At 42.0% G+C, this 18,443-nt stretch overlaps 1 protein-coding gene across 1 annotated transcript in view; it reads left to right on the forward strand.

Moving 5' to 3' along the window:
• Window positions 1-18,443, forward strand: part of DIP2B (disco interacting protein 2 homolog B) — a gene marked incomplete at its 5' end in the record, with an annotated part of 66,559 nt that continues 48,116 nt past the window's right edge. The window contains one exon of the mRNA XM_082011887.1: window positions 1-88. Within this exon, the coding sequence (XP_081868013.1) occupies window positions 1-88 (88 nt within the window). The remainder of the gene's footprint in view (window positions 89-18,443) is intronic.

Raw genomic sequence — 18,443 nt, forward strand, 5'->3', positions numbered from 1 at the left:
ATGGCCGAGCCGGCGGCCGCGGGGGTCTCCTCGCTGCCCCGCGAGGTCCGTGAGCAGCTGGCCGAGCTGGAGCTGGAGCTCTCCGAAGGTGAGGAGCGCCGGGCCGCGCCGGGATCCCGCCTGCCCTGCCCTGCCCTCGGGGCACCGGCCTGGCCGCCGTTGCCTCCCGCGGCCTGGGTGGAGGGGGGCCTCCGTGCGAGGGGGCCGAGGTGGGGGGGAGCAGGAATGAGGCTTGACGTGGGTTTTGGGAGAGGAGGCCCCGAGCGAGGGCTGGGACGCGTGAGGGGGCTGTGAGGGAGGCTCCGTGTGAGCGGGCCCGGGAGCGTGTGTCTGTGTGTGAGGGGCTCTCACAGAGAGGCTCCGTGTGAGGCGGCCGGCAGTGGCCGGGGAGCGGTGTATGAGGCTCGGGGGTGCGTGTGTGAGGGGGCCCGTGTGTGGCGGGGGCCGGGGTCGGCGCTGTGGGGGAAGGAAGGGCCCTGCTAGCGGGCCGGGGTTGTGTCTGGGGGGGAACGAGTGCTGGGCGCTTTGTGTGTGCGGGGGCGATCCCCCGCCTGAGCCCGGGACACACACACACACACACTCCCTTTGCTCGTCGGAGGTGATCCCCCTCGGGAGCCTTTTCCTTCTGGTGGCCTCTTTTCTGTAGTTTCTGAGCTAAGGACGTGTAGTGGGAGGGAGAGACTCTGGGGACCGCCAGTGGTCCTGGGGAGGGGGAGACAAGGGAACTTCGGGTACATAATGAAGACGTACCCGGTGTTCTTTCCACTTTCTGAATAAGTTCTTTTGCGTAGCCAGACTCGGGACAGAGCATGCGCCTTTTTTTTTTGGTTGTTTTTTTTGTTTTGTTTTGTTGTTTCCTTTTTTGCATGGATATGTCTTTGTTTCCTAGTGCTTAAAATGCGGTTGTCAATATAGCTTTGTTGTAAAGTTCCCTTGTGAAGCCGGAGAGCTAGGGATGAATCTGAGGTAGAGGGTGAAGGTTGCAGAGCAGGTAGCTCTGTTTTGCATATCTTTAAATTTCCTCCCTCTGTCGTGGTTTGGAACTTGATGCCATAATCAGTGGCTTCCTGGGAGAGTTTACTGCATGGTTGCAATAATCTATCTCTTACCATTAAAATTTATGAAAAATCAAGTTACAGTAACATCTTGCTTTACTCTGTCACTTTGTCCCAGAACGTGCAGTGTATAAAGGAGACCTACTGAATTCATTCACTGAGCTGGGTGCTGTTAGCCCCCGCTGCCCGCACTGGTATTTGGTGCTCGATATTTTGCCAGATGAAAAGGCCATGGTAGTGCTTTCTTAACGTGAGTCATTTGTAGTTAAACTTTTAACGTTAACTGGGGTTTTTTTGTTCGCTTGTTTTGTTTTTCAGATATACTTTCTGCAAACATTTAACTAAAGTGGTAATGCTATCTGGTGTTTGGTTTTGGGTACTCCATGATAACAAAGACTTGAAGAACATGCTCTCATGTTGCTCAAAATGTAATATGAAATAATTTTCTTTTAAGAATTTGCTGAATGTTTTAAGCATTTGCTTGTATTTTCTGGAACTCGTTTCTTGTGATACTGAAAGCCCATTACAGTTTGACGCTGTAATATATAGTACTGCAACCTTTAAAAAAATTTAAATCCCTTTGCTAGAATGGCTGGTTGTGACATCATGCTAATCTTTAACAAGCTTCTCTAATAACTTCAGTGTTATAGAGTGAAGTTTTCTATGTTATGTAAGTAATTCTCTGAACATTAAATCCACTGCCCCTCTGTGGATTTAATACTCAGACTTCTTAATATGCATATTATAGATTTGTTTGTGCAAATCATTTTTTCTATCAAAAAAACATGAGTACAAAGAGTTTTGCATGACTGTTTCCCCAAGCTCTTGGAAGTCTATTTCATGGTAGCTTGTTGCTGAGATAACTGAGGCCTGACCTGTAAAGGAGCCGAGTGAGTCAGTGAGGCAATGTCATTGTATAGTTCTTGAAAAATACGCCCTAGTTTGATGCTTAAGCTTAACAATTTTAAGGCGTATGTGTGCATTGTTCAACTGAATATATCCATGGACTCTTCATAGCAAACAGTATTGAATAGAAGCATTTTATTAAAAATGGCAGCAATGCTTCATGTTTAACTGATTAGTTCTTGCTCAGGTAAGAGCACTTGATCCTTTTGTTCCCACCCCCTTGTTGCAGCTTTATTTGTCTCTAGGCTTGACTGTTTACTATGTAAAAGTTTCTGTCGGTAAGAACACCTCGCTTTTGGAACAGGAGAGGAACTACACTTGCAGTGAGTTCACACAAGTAGCCCGGGTTCCCGGGCATCAGGAACTGGGAGATTGCACTGTCCTTGGTGTATGATCTTACGGTGGGGAGTACCTGAGCACTGTTTGGAAGATGGCTTCGGATGCAGGAGACTGCAGGCTAGGAGCATAAGCAACTTGTGTGCTGAACCTCGCAGTGAGTTTTATGCAGGACTTTGTTACCATTAACCACCACAGTGTAGAGAATTTATAACAATATGGGGGAAATGTAGTATTAAAATCTTATCTGGTGTTATGCTTGTGAAAGATGCTGTGTCAGCAAGTAGGATGCAAAGTGGAGCAGGATTAGTTTAATGTATGCTTAAAATAGAAATCATAGTTTGCAGTGATGAGCCGTGAGACTTTCTTCAGGAACAATCTGTGCGGACAGAGCAACAGGACTAATTACACCTCTGCCATCTCTGGATTGTTCCTTACTGAGCCTTGTGGTCAGTATGGAAGTAACAGTAGTCCCGTTCCTCAGTACACTTAAAACGTCTAAGCAACATAGTGGAATGTGTCTTCTACCAATGTGAAGTACATTATACCCAAATCTTAAACAGCACACTTCACGGAGACATCTCATTCTCTTACAGAAGGGATCAGTGCCATTGCCTCTAAGTGAAAACAGTAAAGAACGGTAACTGTATATAAGCAGTGGATTGGGTCACGGAACGGTGCAAAACCTGGAACCTGCTCATTGCTCATGTTTTCCTTCTTTTCTCAGTTTTGTTTTGTTTTGTTTTGTTTTCTTTCTAATGCTTTTCTTCATCTGTCAGTAACACCCACATTATGCATCACTGATGATGGGAATGGCTGCCTTTGTGTTAGTATCTGCTTTTTCATGAGTAAAAGTGCCGAGGATATTAACTTTAAAGAAGACTTTTACCCCCATTTTCACATTTCTGTAAGTACGGGAGCTCTGTTTTATGCCTCTGGAGTTCCACTGCAGCTGTGTGTGAAGGTGACTTTGTATCCACTATATAATGCTGTTTCTTAAAATGTTTGCAGTGTTACTGGTGAATTCACAAAATAAGGCAAATGTCTGAATTTGTCCCATATTCAGCTGAAAACGGTAGTGTTAAAGCACTTCAGCATTCAGCTTGGGAATGTCTAGGTGCTCTTATGCTTTGGATGAAATTTTCAAGCAGCTCCTCTCACGTTAACCTCATCACAGCTATGTTAATAGAACTGAGAAACTCTGGAATAGCCAGATTCAAAGGTTCTAATTAAGCACGTTCAGTGGATTTGTTCTATACAATGCACCTTGTGAGACTATTCTACTGCTTGTGCGGTAAAGTTTGTTCGCTTGGTACAACATAGATGGTGATGCGATGAGAGCTTTTGCTTCGCCAGTAGGACAAGCTGTCTCCCAGGCTGCACTGTATGGGCCAGCTTGTCTCCGAGAGGGTTAAGCGCTCTCTTAAGAGCTTATTTGGCTGCCGTTTTTTGTTTGACTATGGTTTCTGTAAAGGGTTGTTAGTGGAGTGAACTTCAGCGTGTGATATCTATGGAAGTATGAGGTAAGGGGAGGGAGGGAACTCCACCTAGTAATAAGGAGGAATTCCCCTCTTAGCAGTTCAGGCCTTGGGCATAATTTCAGTCGCTTCTGGGTTATGTGAGAGGGTTATCATATCATTGCTCTTGCCTCATGTACAGAAGGAGCTAGTTTCTGTTTACTTTTCTAGTTAAACATACATTTGGCTGTCTGGTTTGTGATTTTGTGTGGGTGTTTCTGTGAATGGCTTCATGCACCTGTGTTTGTTCCTTTTGAAGCTGATTGTCTCTTACTGAAGAATTGAGGCTCTGTCTGTAGAGGAAGGCTTTGTATTAGGATTTTCAGAAGCTGAAGAACTAGCAAGGATGGTGGCATGTGTGGAAAAAGTAGTATCAGCAAAACAGTAGAAACCCAGGACTGAAGGCCAGCCAAATAGGATAGAACCTTACTGGAAGAAAACATGTTGACTCAAGCAAGTGGGTAGAGTCTTTATTTTGTTTGGCTTGAAAACTTCCTATGGAATCATGGTATTTTTCTGTTCTTTCAAAAATTGTGTGTTTAAGTTTTCATTCTTTAATTGTCAGGCGCCTGTCAAAGTAGGTGAGGATCTTTTTTTATAGATTAAGTAGCTGAAGAACGGACTTTAAATATATTAGAGAAGAGTCAAAGGAAGTTATTGTCCAAGTAAGGACTGGATGTGTGGATTTTGCTGAGTGAGCAGAAAGGTTTCACTTTAGTTTCTTCCCTACCATTCAGAGGGAACTGTCGCTACAGCACAGAAAATGTTGAAGAGCTTATGAACATAAGCAAGTCAGATCTGATCATCGTGTAGCTAGCAGGATTTACAGGTGGTTTTTATGCATTTATGCAGCATCTCACCCACAAGTCTTGCATTAGGCAAAACTAGTAATGGGGAAGCTTTTATGTTGCTTCCTTAATTTACCTGCAGGACTGACAGCTGATGGGTAACAAATCTGCTGAGAAATATGTGTATGGCTTTGACACAGTCTTTCTGTATGCAGCCAAAAAAGGTACATTTCTGAGGCAGTGCTTTGAAATGCACGAAAAACCTTTTGGAGCCATAGGGAGCCGTTCACGCAAATTCCGAGATGATCATTCCTGTCTTGTTTGGCTTTACCAAGAGTCTGATAAGAGCCTTCTCTTCAGATAGTACTGTATTTTCTTAAGCCTTACAACCCAGGAAGAAGTGATACGGGCATGGTAGCTCATGGCTTCCTTGCAATGCCTGTGTCTCACAGGAAAAGGAAAAAAAGCTCAAGTCCTCATCAAGACGAGCAAAGTAACAAATCTGTCACCGGTGCATCAAACAGAAGGTCCGTAAGATGATCACAAAGTTATACTATGCAGATGGTCAAAGCAGAGTGATTTAAATGATTAATAGCTTGGAGAGAGTGAGTTAAATGCAAATACTGGAAGAAATATTTTGGCTACTGTGAGTGGGAGTAGATTTTACTGTTGGTACATGATTGAAGCATGTAAATATGGTGAAGGAAAGGAAGGTTTTTGGAGCACCCAGGCTGGTATAATAAAGAATAACCAGGAGAGTTAAAGAATGTGCATATTTTTGTGTTGTCCCTTTTATATTTAGGAAATGAGAAGCGAGTTTTGGGCTATTTTTAAAAGCTGCAGCTCTGACCCTTTGCCTTGGGGAGAGGAGGAAATTAGAGGCTTTAAAGAGAGTCTTCTACCTCCTCCCTGATTGCTTCTCTGAAGCTTTGCTAGAGTTAGAACCAGTTTTCCTCAGTTGGGTGGAGGGGACATCTGGTCACAATGATTCCTGCTTTGTCTTTTATGATTCTTACTACTTCTAGTATGGGTGATATTTGCAGTTTCAGCTGGATGCTTAGGCTGGAAATGTTAATCAGACCTGTTAGCCTGACACATCTGCGCTAAAGCCGCATTTGGTGTTCTTTTTGTGGTGTCCTAGATAACTGATCTTCAGTTTTCTATTTTAAATTCTGTAGCATGAAATATTAACTAGTAAATGTGATGGATGGTAGCGTAACAGCACAGAGCTGGATTGCTGGTCTTTCAAACGTGCATCTAACTAGACAGTACTTGGAGCTCCATAGGAAAGTATGCATGCAGAGGACCCCTCGTGTTTCTAGTTCATTGGTAATGTTGTGGAAAGGGTGATGGATTCCTTCCTGATTCCCTCTATCTGATTAGTTTTTGTCATGAAGCTTTCTATTCATTGGATTTATCATGTTTATTCAGTGGCCAGTTTCAGAAGCCAAAGAGTGAACTAATGGTGAGAAGTCCCAGAGGTGCAAGCAGAAGCTGAATAGTATCCTGTTTTCATTTCTTTCAAATACAATGTTCAGATAATTTCTTAAAATTATTTTCTTTACACTGTATGTCTCGAAGTTATAAAAAGCATTTCCTGAATCTCTCAGTGAGTTGCTCAGCAGCTTTTTGGACCTGGATTAATAGAGAGGGATTGAAGCATTCCTCTGCTGAAGTTGATTCAATCCAAAATTTTTCTTAGAGCTTACGAAATCAGGGAAGAGTCATCAGGCCAGGATGTCTCATTCTATTAATTAGAATGGAAGACTCTTAAATTTGCACCATGTGTGAGGAAACAGTGATTTATAGCTAACGGATGCTCTGCAGGCAGCAGCATTCCATCTGCTACACGAGTTTCCCCATTACGTTTTGATGAAAAGTATTGGGAAAAACCTCACACCTGTATTTCTCATCCTGAATAATGTTTGCCAGTGCTGGGTTGTTACTCTCGCCTGGATATTTTTTGAGTAAAATGCCTATTTCTATCAGCTTGCATTTTTTTCAAACTTCAAAGCTGGGAGTTTCTGAAACACTGCTTAGAGTATACACAAGCAGCAGAGGTTATGTTTATACCAAAGATAATCAGTGTAAGAGCAACTTAACTTTCCTTGCTGCTCTTGTGAGCAAACACCTTGATTTATTTAGTGTAACTTAAGCTGATTAAAAGAAAAAGGGGGAAAAAAAGCGCTTGTTTAAAGTTTTAGCACTTCTCTGCCAACATAAACTTTTTCTAATTCTTGTTGACTTGAGAATTGCTGATGCAAACTAGGTCTTTCTGGACTTTGAATTCCATGGGGATGGGAGCCCACAGAGCCTACAGGGCATGCATTAATATATTTTGGGAACCCAGGATGTGAGTTACTGCCTCAGTGATCAGCAACTGAGCCTCTCAGAATTGTTCCCTAGCAGTCAAGCAACCTGCTTTCACCAGTTCCGTGTCCCTAGGGAGCAAAAACAACCAGGAGAATTGTATCCCTGCCTGATAAAATTAGGTCTTCTGTAATCTCTCAGAACAGCCGGATGGCTAGCTGCCTTGAAAAACATATGTTTTAATGCAGGAATAATGCATTCCATTTAGGATGGCTATAGCTGTGGGAGCTGGTTGACTTGGTGGATAAAGCACTCCCATTTTGCCTCTGGGATCAGGACTAATGTTAAACATGAGGTCTAAAGTGTAGCGGTGGAAAAGCATTGTTTGGGATGTTTTTCCTGTCTTTCGCTCTTAACAGGGATATTGTTCCTATACCTTAGTCCTAAAGGAGTTTGAGAACTAAACCACCCTATTATTGAAAATAAGTATAAATTGCGAAGAGGAGGAGTTAGTGCATGAACTAGGTTGTAGCTCACTTTGTACTAACAAAACTTCCTTAGGAATAGTAAAACTGGTGTTCCTCTAATGCAAGTTTATAATAAATTTATGTGAGAGCAGGATAGGTAACTTGCTGGAGGAAGTTCTGCTTCATCCCTGCCTCTCCTGATAGAGGTGTCCTGCACAGAGGGAAGACACCACTTCATTGCAGCCACACGCATCTGCGTAGTGCAAAGCCCACTGTTGTGTTGTGACACTTCCAGCTACTCCTTCCGAGCTGCTGAATTTCATTACAGGAAGCTAAGCATAAGTATTTTCCCACTAATAATTTTCCATGTGAGCCACTGCTGTAGTTGCAGCAAGGATGGATTGTGAGTGACTGGGTTGGGTGTCGGGCTCTGCTACTGGGAGTGGGAAGGGGTGACCAGCAAGACAAGCTGCTTGTGTGGGACAAGCCATGGGAGATGTCAGAAGTGCCAGCTTTGGAACGTGCAAACACGATAAGTTGTGACAGGGCATTTGGTTGGCCATAAAGGGGAAGGATGTGATCTAAAGTGGGAGTGACACAGCAGTTAAAGCACCAGCTTGAGAGCTGAAAGATTTGGGTTTGGGTCCTGTCCCTATGTGTGGCTTCATTACGTAGCCGCACAGCCACCATTCCAGAAAGGTTAGTCAGGTGAGGATGTGTTAAAGGAGGTCTTGTGTTGCCCGCTGTCCCACCTGTACGTTTAATGCATCAACTTTTCATTTAGAGTGCTGATGGATCTTTGACGTGAAGAGCCTTTTCTGGAAATACTGCAATTTGCTCACTGAGAACAGCAGCAAATGCATGTATATCAATATGGATGTCCTGATAAGACTGTTTTCTTTGCCTAGTGGTTGCGTCTTCATCGTCACCTTTCACTGTAATTACCCGCTGTGGAAGCTTTGTGTGCTGCTCTGGAAACAACGATTACATAGATAAGCTGACCAGCCAAAAGCAGCCCTGAGGATGGGAAAGAGGCTTTGAAGTTTTCTGCTTACTTTATAGAAAGAGGGATGAGCAAAGTTAACAAGCAGTCGTAAAAGGTCACTCTTTGCCTTTCTGTCAAGAAGGCAAGATGTGTAGCTAGCGTGGTTCTGTGCTCTGGAGCAGCAGCTGACGTTCCTGCTCGCAATGTGCATTGTCACTGCGGTAAGGAGGAGAGTTACTCCGAGGAGCTGGGAAGTGACACGGCAAATTCCAGCCTGTGATTATTCACCGTGCAGCGGAGAGCCGAGTCAGGTGATCTGTGTGGGAGATAAAAGGTCCTTGATCCTCAGCGGTTCTGGTAGAAGAATAAACAGATCTGCAACTTATTAAATGATGCTGTCTCTTTTTTTCCCCTTAATTGAATATGAGTGGAAAATGCCTATTAAAGGTGTTCCATTTCTGGCATTAAAAAAAAAAAGGATTGTTACGTGTCCCATGGGGTGATTCTAGCAAGGTACTGATGGCATTTGCTTGGCTAAATGCAGGGCTTCTTGCAGTGCTGCTTGTGTATATGAGAAGAGAAGGGTGCTGCTGAAAAGTTTGCTTCAGATAACTCCATACTGTGTCTGTAAGCTGGAGTAAAGCATGTATATTCCTATGGTGTGCACTCAAGAACTACAGCCCTTGTTTCGTAAGAAAGCCTTTGGCAGGAGTATTGGCTCGAGATACTCTCACTTCTTAGCACTTCACTCTTTTCCACCGTGGAGAGCAGAGGCGCCTCAGCTCTGTGTCTTGTAAAGCTGCGAACTTTGGTGAACTGGACAGGGCAATTGATTAAACTTCTAGGAATGTAAGCTTTGTTTCTTTAAAAAATACTGAACCATTTACTTCATTTCATGAGCAGTGAAAGCATTTGTAGGTAACCAAATTTACAAATTATATTTATATTTTTATGAAGTTTTTTTTTAAGCTTTTGTGGCAGCCCTGGAAAAAGCCCTGAAAAACACAAGACTGAAGCCTGTCTTGTTTTAGCAAAAAGTAGATCTCATAGTAGTAAAAAGCTCATGTAAATGTTTTTTGAGATTGAGACCTGGGTTTATTTTTAGGGCAGAAACTTTTAAGTGATCCCTTGTGGATTAAAAAAAGAACAATTCTTATTGTAATTGGAATGAAAACGTCCATACTTACGCAATTTTGGATTGGAAGTTGCTACAGTGAACCGGGGGAAGTATTGTTATTTTCAGTTCACAGACAGGAAGCCGAGATGCTTCGTGAGGTGAGGTGAGTTGCTCAGTCACACAAACCAGAGCCAGACGGAGATCTGAGATCTTTTGACACTCAGCCCTCTGCTCCATGGGTGAGGGTGCATTATCAGTAACAGAGGAGAAGACTTTGAAATATGCAGTCTGATAACTAGTAAATGGATGTCTGTACAGTGTGCCGAGAGTTTGCATGTTCTTCTACATGTTCAGGTAATCTGAAGTTTATCTATGAAGACGATAGTTTTGGTTGAACACATATTGGTACAAACCAACTGTATTTGTGGAGTTTCTCCTCTCTGCTTTAAATTCTCGAGTCCTCCTTGAAAATACCCTGAATTTAAAAAGTGCTATGGTGCAGAAAAAAGTCAATAATTGAGTCCCAAACAGGGAGAATCATGGATGAAGACAAAGCAAATGAGTCAGATATAAATAATCCTATTATGTCTTGGCTGCAGCCACACCTAGAAACCTTGAACAAACATTGCTCTTCTGTTTAGTTATTCCTGTGTTTGATACACTTTACTTGTTAAGTCCTGTTTTAAAATTGCAGCATGTAAAAATTGTCTAGGGCTAGTCACCATCAGTGTTAGAGACTTATGAACATTGTTTTAGGAATTTTGACCAGACACACGGATGCCTGTGATAGAGCATGGTTAATTTGCTCTCATATTTCCCCAAAATCAGAAAAATACAAAACCTTGGAGTTGGTATTGCCTTGGAAGACTTTCAAGGCAATTCTTTTTTGCAGTAGACCTTTAAAAAATGTCTGGCTAGAACAGCAAACAGGAAGATGTAATTATCCTTTGGCTTTTGTGTATCTCAAACCGTTGTTCATTGTAAAAAGCTTTGGTAAAACACTTCTAGTAGTATCTGGTTAAGCGTGGAAGCTGTAAAGAAAAGCATTTGGATCTAGCAAAATCATACTTGATGTATAGTGATTACTGTCATGTATCTTACTAGGTAATTACCTAATAGCATGTGTCTGTCTCTTCCCCTTTCATGGTGGATAAGCTGCTTTTTAATAAATCTGAACAAAGCTATTTTTCAGGTGGTACTTAAAGAAAAAGGAAAAGCTGGACCCTTCTCTCCCTCCTCTGGTTCTTTTCCCTCCCTGCTCTGATTCCAATCCTCCTGTTGTAGCTCCTGCAAACGGGGGCCTGAAGTCTTGTCTGTTAAGTGTGGCTGTCACTAATTCCAAGGGTTTTTTAACCGAGGTTAGGGTTTGTTTTTTGGTTCTTGTCCAAACACGTCCCATTTGCTTTGCATTGTTCTTTTGTACTGACTGCTATCCTCTGGGCTTTCTATGTGGCCTATGAAATGTGATCCTCTGGCTCAGAAAAGTTGTAGATTTGTCTTACGCACACTTACATGCACTGATCCTCTCAGTTTATCAGTGTTGCGGTGTGACAGCTCACGATATTCAACCCATTCATTTCCCTGGGATGTAAAGGTAATTTCTTGTGTTGAACCTGATAGGGAAAGCCAAACAGAAATAAAGGCTCATGTACTGGCATCTCCTCAGAGGCTCATTTATGGAGGCTCACCCTCATCTATGCTGAGGCTGTAGTAAAGGTGACATTCTTTTTTTCACATTCTAGGGATTTAAATGGATTCAGCAAAGCGATGGGGGGGGGCACAAAGTAAGGTAGATGATGGTGACAAAGTTCTCTCTGCCATTCAGGATGTAACTTGGCCTCTCCTCTTAGGATAATAATTAATTATTATGTTCTCTTATTTAAAATTACAGAATACCTTCCTGTGAACAATAAAATGGTGTGAAAGACACAGACATGTTGTACAGCACTGCAGGCACACTCCTCTTCCAGCAAAGACAGAACTATTTGGGCAGAAGGATAAAAGGAAGAAGTTGGCATGGAGAACTGGGGAAGGAGTAAATAGTCTTCTATTAGAATTGAGTTTGGCTTCAGGTTATGAAAGGTCTGGCAGCAGTACAGCTTAGAGCATGCTTGCTACTTTCTATTGCTCTCCCCGTGCAAAGTGTCAACCTCTCGGTTGTGCTGGTACAGCTGCTCATGGGTCTGTCTTGGGATCTGGATTGAGGAGCTGACAGGCTTAAAAAAAAATTAACACTATTGCTGTTGAATACTTGACATCATGAGAGGATAGCCTGCAGAATAGTCCAAGAAAGGAAGAATGAAAGGAACTAGTGAAGTGGAGAGATCTGGGAGATGCAAGAGTGGGTTTTTTTCTGTAATTCTGCTATCAAGAATAGCTGTTTAAGAATAGCTTAAACTTTCTGTGGGTGAAATGTGACAAAAAGTCTCAAGAGTTACTGTCACATTGGAGTAAGCTAGCAGTTGTTGGATTGTTTCCATGTTTTAAAGGGATTGTTTGAAGCCATTTCATAGATTTCTAGTTGAAAGGTAGATTTCTGCTCCTTCAGCACATTCTGCCCCAAGCAATTGCAGACAGCATCTCTCTTCTTAACTCACTGAACCAGTTAATGTTTGAGCTTTGAACATATTGTCTGCTATTTAAGTGTTACATACTGTTAGATACGTAAATGAAAAAGACTCTGCTGGTTGTTCCAGGGAGTTACCTCATGGAGGGGAAAAGCTGACTTGGGTTTCCTGTGATATCCTTTACCTCTGATTGTGCAGGGTACAAATTCAAAGCCGCCCTGTGTTATCTGTGGATGGAGGCACATATGAAAAGGAAGAAGGCAGCAAGGCTAGGGCAGCTTGCCAAATGCTTAAAGCCTTTGTTAGAGACTAAAGGAAACCTGTGCCCATTTAGGCACTAGTACAGCCCCAGGGGCTTTCTTGGCCTCATATGTAAAGAAGATGAAGACAGCCTCATGGAAATGATTGCACACTTTTGCATGTCAGTCTACATTAGCACTATAGGCCCTGGTGGCTGTGTTTGAATGCTAAGATCTTGTGCTTAATTCTCAGGATTTTCGTCCTGTGAGTCTGTCAGTATAGCACTTAACCCATCTGTTGAAGCGAAACCATGAGGAAAGTTATCTTCTGCGCAAGAAGGCTTGCAAAACCGGTCTCCTATTGAACTGCTCAGAGCCCGTATGTGACTTCATTCTGATCACGAGGAAGGAGATGTCTCCAGTGGTCAGGCTCTGCTGCATTACTGCTGGGAAAGGTGTCTGCCTCTGCAACGACTGGTTTCTCCGTATGATAAATTCCTTATTCTCAGCTTGCTGTGCGCTGAAATAAAAAGGAGAGACAAACTCAAGTATCAAAATAAACATCAATTTTAAATCAGTGCAATCAAGCAAATTAGAAATAGGCACGCTTTCACTCTCAAACCTTTGCTGCTCTGCCATTTCCCTTTCCTCTGCATGAAAAGAAGATTTTGGAGTGATTTAGAGCTGTTAGCCAATCTCATCAGGACTTCTAGGTACAGTACTGTCTGCTGTAGTTGAGTGGTTGGCTTCTGCAGACTGTGTTTCTGGGTTAGGGTTTCTTTTTTCCTTTTAGAGCTTTTAACATGAAATATGCAATCACATCTGTGCACAGCACAGTTGATTCAGGTATCGTGCTTCAAAGAACTCTGATGAAGGTGTCAGGTTGTGAGCACCTCCTGCCTTTGTGGCTTCTGTGTGTTTGTGTATTGCCATGGAGATGGTAGCTACCAGAGTGTGACTTTGGGGTTTCAGGAGAAATTTTGTTGTGTCTTCCTCCAGCAGAATTAGCTAGGGCTAGAGGGAACATGTGTGCAGAGTTTCTTGAATAGAGTCTGATGTACTACAGCTGACAAGGTGTTTTTTTTATGGGTGGTCCAGATTAACTGTCACTGAAAAGGCAGGTTAGCATTGTATTTGATAGGAAGATCTAAGCTGGGATACCCCAAGGAATTTATTTTGGTTTTCAATTTTTTTGTACAGTAGTGTCTTATGCTTCTAGAATGCTCAGTGCTTAAGAAGAAATGATCCTGTTGCACAAGAGATATTGGAGACAAGTGGTTGCTTTATTTCCCAGACATTTCTCTTAAGAGACTACTATGTAGCATGGCACAAATTTTACTTATATGAAAGGTATAGAGTCAACAGACAAGTCTTACTGAACAAATTGGAGGACAGCAATCCAAACCAATGCCTTGTTGTCTACAGTCCTCCTTTCTCAGAGTTTTTGCTTAATGGCAAGCTTTCTATTTGGACTTTAATTCTGTAGTTTCTCTTTCCTGGCAGAATACCTTGTCTTGAACTACTGCTGTCAACATGCCGTTAGCCCTTCCTGCTCCCCACCATCCCCCCAAATTGTGTAGTACTGTCTGTGGTGCTTCAGGTTGCTATAAAAAGGCCGTTATGTTTGTAGTTGAAAGCAAAGCCTGCTGTGAATATAATATTTTATCAAAAAGATAGAAGCATCTCCCTGTTAATATTATTACATTGACACATTGGTTTTATAAACATTTTGGTGCTCTTTGAAATGGTTGATATTTAGTGAATATGGCCCCATTAGGCATAGTAACAGATGGTTAATATACAGGTACTTTTTACATTGTCATCTATAGCAGAAATGTTAAAATGAACGGGAATGTCAGGTTTTGATCTTTTCAGTGGTAAGGCTGGGGAAGTTAGCCTGTGGTATGGTGGAGGATCTTGTATTAACGTAAGATTGTGTGACCAAGGAGGAAGTAAATTCATACCTAGAAAGATGCAGAATATGCTGGAGAGGGGTAATGAATCGTGCTGGAGCAAGACAGTAGAGAGCACGGATACTGGAACGGATTGCCAGTAGCGCAAGACTACAATTAGGATGATCTTTGGATGGGTAGACCACAGTATTCTATAGGATTTCCAGGTTTTAGAAGAGGTAGGACTCTTGCAGTCACTGAGTTAGAGGCCTGAAAAGTCCTTGCCTTCTTTACTGGCCAAAATAGAGGTGGAATTAGGCCATGGACATCAGGTAACTTGGCCGAGGTTGTACTGTGGAACTGAAGCAGCAGCTTTGCGAAACATCTGCAGTTGCCCTGTGCACCTGCATCCATTTGTGGCTTCCATCATGTTTTTTTCAACAGGCATGACATGGAATTGGAGACCTCTGTGTCCCCACAAATGTCTCTAAGATAAGTCTGAATTAACATCTTCTGCAATTCTTAGCTTGCTATTTCAGGTGATGCTTTTTTTAAGTTTTGTCTTGGTTTTTTTGGTTTATTGGTTTGGTTTTTTCCCTGGACATGTGAGAGTTTTAATTCTTAAATTTTGCTCTGTCCATGCCTAGAGAGAAATTAGCCAGCACTTCAGGGTTTTTTCCTGTGAGAAACAGAGCGTTCAAAGTTTTGGGCTTCTGTTTTAGATGAGTAAGTTGGAGGGTTTACATGTGGTTTTGCATAGTAATAAAAACAGGCTAATACTTTCAGAATTAGCTGTAGTGGAAAATAAAGCAATAAAGATTAGTTTGTTATTTTAAAGTAATTCTGCTTACAGCTTTGAGGGTGATTGGCTATTGCTAAGAGAAACTGCACGGTCATCTTTGCTTTAAATTTATTGCAGAATGAAAAATGAAAATATGATCTCACTCTTATTAAAATCAAGTAATTGATGTAATGATTCAATTAAAAGATTTTTTGGGAGTTTTTGGCAAGTCATTCCAGGTTGCTATTAAGACCTGACCAACCAAGCATCCTTCAGTTGGAGGGAATGGGGGATAGTTCTCTGTTAAGTAACTGGAAGATAAGGGAGCATCTCAACAAAACACCTAACCAGCAAAACCTACCAAACCACCCAACCCTAAACTACTGTAAGGCATTACTGGCAGTGTACTCCTTCATGGAGATTTCTGTCATGAGGTTAGTTAGAGTCAAAGCACAATTCTGAAGTTAAATGTATTCCTCTTAATGTGCTTGTCTCTCTAGGTACCTAGCTTGAAGATGAGCATTCTGAATATGCACGTGCATCAAAAGTGGGGCTTTGGAGGGAGTGCTTCTAACTTCATCTTCAGCACAAGTTTTTCTCGTCATGCTAAATGTAACTGTAAGGCCAATGCAGTATTGATAACCTTTTGTCTCTGCTTTTCATTAGCTGGCATTAGAACAATTAACTGTTGTTACTAGTTTACTGTGAATACATTTCGCTGGGTGTTGCTTTTTTAGACAGCTTGCAGTTCCCAACCTGTACAGCTATAGCTTGGTTGGGTTTTTTTTCCTGTTTTATTCATAATTCCATCTAGGCATCACTGTTTGCAAGAAATCTTTCATCTCTAGCCCTGAGCTGTCCAGAACTGGAGTGGCAAAGGAGACATGGTGTTGTGCTGGCTTCATAATTTTCAGAATATTAATATTTAATTTAGGCTTTTTAAAGCTTTTAGCAGATTTGTCAGGCTTTCTTCCCTGTGGTAGTGTATGTGAGGACAACTTGAGAGCCCATTCTGATTAACTTACAATATGGAAAGTGGTTTTATTTATTTTGATTTATGATTGAAACACTTCTAAGAAGCTCATCCTGTTCTGTAAGTAACTTTGCCTTAAATCTAACCATAAAACAGATCCAGCAGTTTTTCCTTTTCTCCAGCTAGAGTCAAACCAAGCAAATATTGTATCACATCCAAGTGACGCTTTTTCTTGCCCATAAAGACCAGCCTGTATTGTCACTCTCCAGTGAAAAACGTGGGTGACCAGCAGTCAGCTGTGCTGCATGAGGAGTAGCAGGTTTCGGAGAAACCTTCAGTGACTTCTACTCTGCCACTGCTTGTTCTGTCGCTCTGCTTCGTACGTGGCGAGGCACTGATGCTGGACTTCTGATTTTGCCGTGACAGAAGTCATTCTGTTCTCGGCTCAAGCCCGCTGTTGCTTTCATGCAAGCAAGCAGTGCCAGCACAGGTGTCCGGGTGACAAGAAGCATTCCACTTTCACTTGGCTAGGGCTGAAATGTGCTTATTTACGCTGCTGTTACTTGTTTAGAAGTTTATTAAAATTACGTGTCATCATTTTGGACCCATTTTTAGAATAAATTTTATCTTGGAGAGAGTGCAGCTTGTCCGTGCAAATACGAGATGAAATTTTCACCTGTTATTTGAAATAAAGTTTCTTCTTTTCCAAATGCAAGATATTTTATTCAGGTGAAGAGTGCAGGACGTGAGGGTAGATCTGGTGCAGGTAAGTTGCCTTTCAGTGCAGGAGATAATTCAGCCTGAGAAACATTTGGAACCAGTTTAGAGATTGAGTGGGTTTTGGGGTTTTTTTAACTCTGACGGTGCAGCTGCCCTCAGTACACGAGCTCATAGTTGTTTTGCGTTGCGCTCACTAAGTTCTTGATTAGGCCTGCGCAGGAGTTTATGCTTTTCAGCTGACAGCCCCGTGAGCCGTGACGCAGTCCCACTTTGAGCCTCCTGAAATCTGGTGTTTGTGATTCAAGATGGAAACAACAAAGGGGGAATGCAGCTGGCATTCTGGCCTCTGGCAGAGGCCATTTTTGTTTACCAGTTAATGTTTCTTTCCAGTTGGCTAGTGTTTGCTGGGTCAGTCGATCTGTTGTTTAAAAGAATTTGTTTACAGCGAACTCTGCCTTTTGATACTTCAGTGCTGAATTTACGAACGGGAGCTTTTCATTTACCTGCTGAAAGTGGTGTCATTTCTAGTGAAAGTGTTTGTTTTTCTTCCCTTTTATTATAAATAAACCACAATGAGTTTATTTCCACTGTATCAAATGTCCCTGGCCTTCATGGGAACAGATTGCAGCGTCAAAATCGAATAGAACGATTTGGAGAATGATTGCATTTAGGTGTTTGCTTATCCAGCAAAGCAGTATTTGCTTGTTGTTCCGATATGCCAGGTGCCAGATGTAAAACACGCTTCCTTTTCGTTGATATTCAGCTCTTGGGTGTCGTTAGAGGGCCGACTCATTAATATTACAAGTGTCATACGTATTGTGTTAGGGCCAGTCCCTATTTTGCAGTCCTCTAAAGTGGAGACAGTGTTGTTGGAAGCTGTCCAATTTGTTCTTCACGAGGCTTCTGTCAGTGAGATTATTAGGCTTTAATCTGTCTCATGGTGATAGCTTTGCTTTTCCAGAAGGGAGTTACTTTTGTGTGCAGATCAGACCACACCAGAACTGGTCGTTGGCCTGTTGAGAGGATGCCTGCTATGATGAGAAGAGCTTACCTTTCAGAGAGGAGTGGAGTGCTGTCCGATTTTCTGAGCGATTTGGAATGCTAAAGCCGCTTTGCAGAAACGCTGGCCTAGGTAGACCAGGGCTAGGGAGGAATTTCAGATGAGATGTTTTCTCAGCCTCTCTATCTGCACTGCTGTGGAGATTGTAGTTATTGTGCAAACAAAGCAGCGATTGTCCAAAGCTTTGTGTCAGCCTTTGTTTTGGGTGGGTTTTTTTTTTTGTTTTATTGAGAGCCTCAGTTCCTCACTCACAGAGAATTTCAAGCAAGGTGTTTCAGAGTCGTTTATTGTGATTACTCCACTGCTATCATCTGCTTTATTTTTCACTAATGAAAAATTAATAATACAGAAATTTTTCTCATATAATGTTTGATTATGTGAATGTTTGATGAGAAAATGTGATCTCAGAAACAGCTTTTTAACAAGGTTGCAGTGACAAATTTTGTCGTAAGCATACAGTATTGTGGAAGCATATTGTATTGTAAATAATTCCTGTATTAATTTGCTGGTGAAGACTTAAGTTTTAAAACTAAATCACATCTGTAGCTGCAGTATCTTTTTTTGTAAGCTCTTTTGTTAATTTTGTTTCCATTCTTTTTCTTCTTGTCAAGTTGCTGACTGTGTGCTCTTAAATAATCCTACCGATTTCTCCATACTTCCTTCCCTCTACAAGACAGGCATTTGAGAATTCAGTTTATTTAAATTGGAAGAGGAGGTATTGCACCCTTAG

The sequence above is a fragment of the Phaethon aethereus genome (assembly GCF_964289735.1).
Source record: "Phaethon aethereus genome assembly, chromosome: 29".
Taxonomy (NCBI): Eukaryota; Metazoa; Chordata; class Aves; order Phaethontiformes; family Phaethontidae; genus Phaethon; species Phaethon aethereus.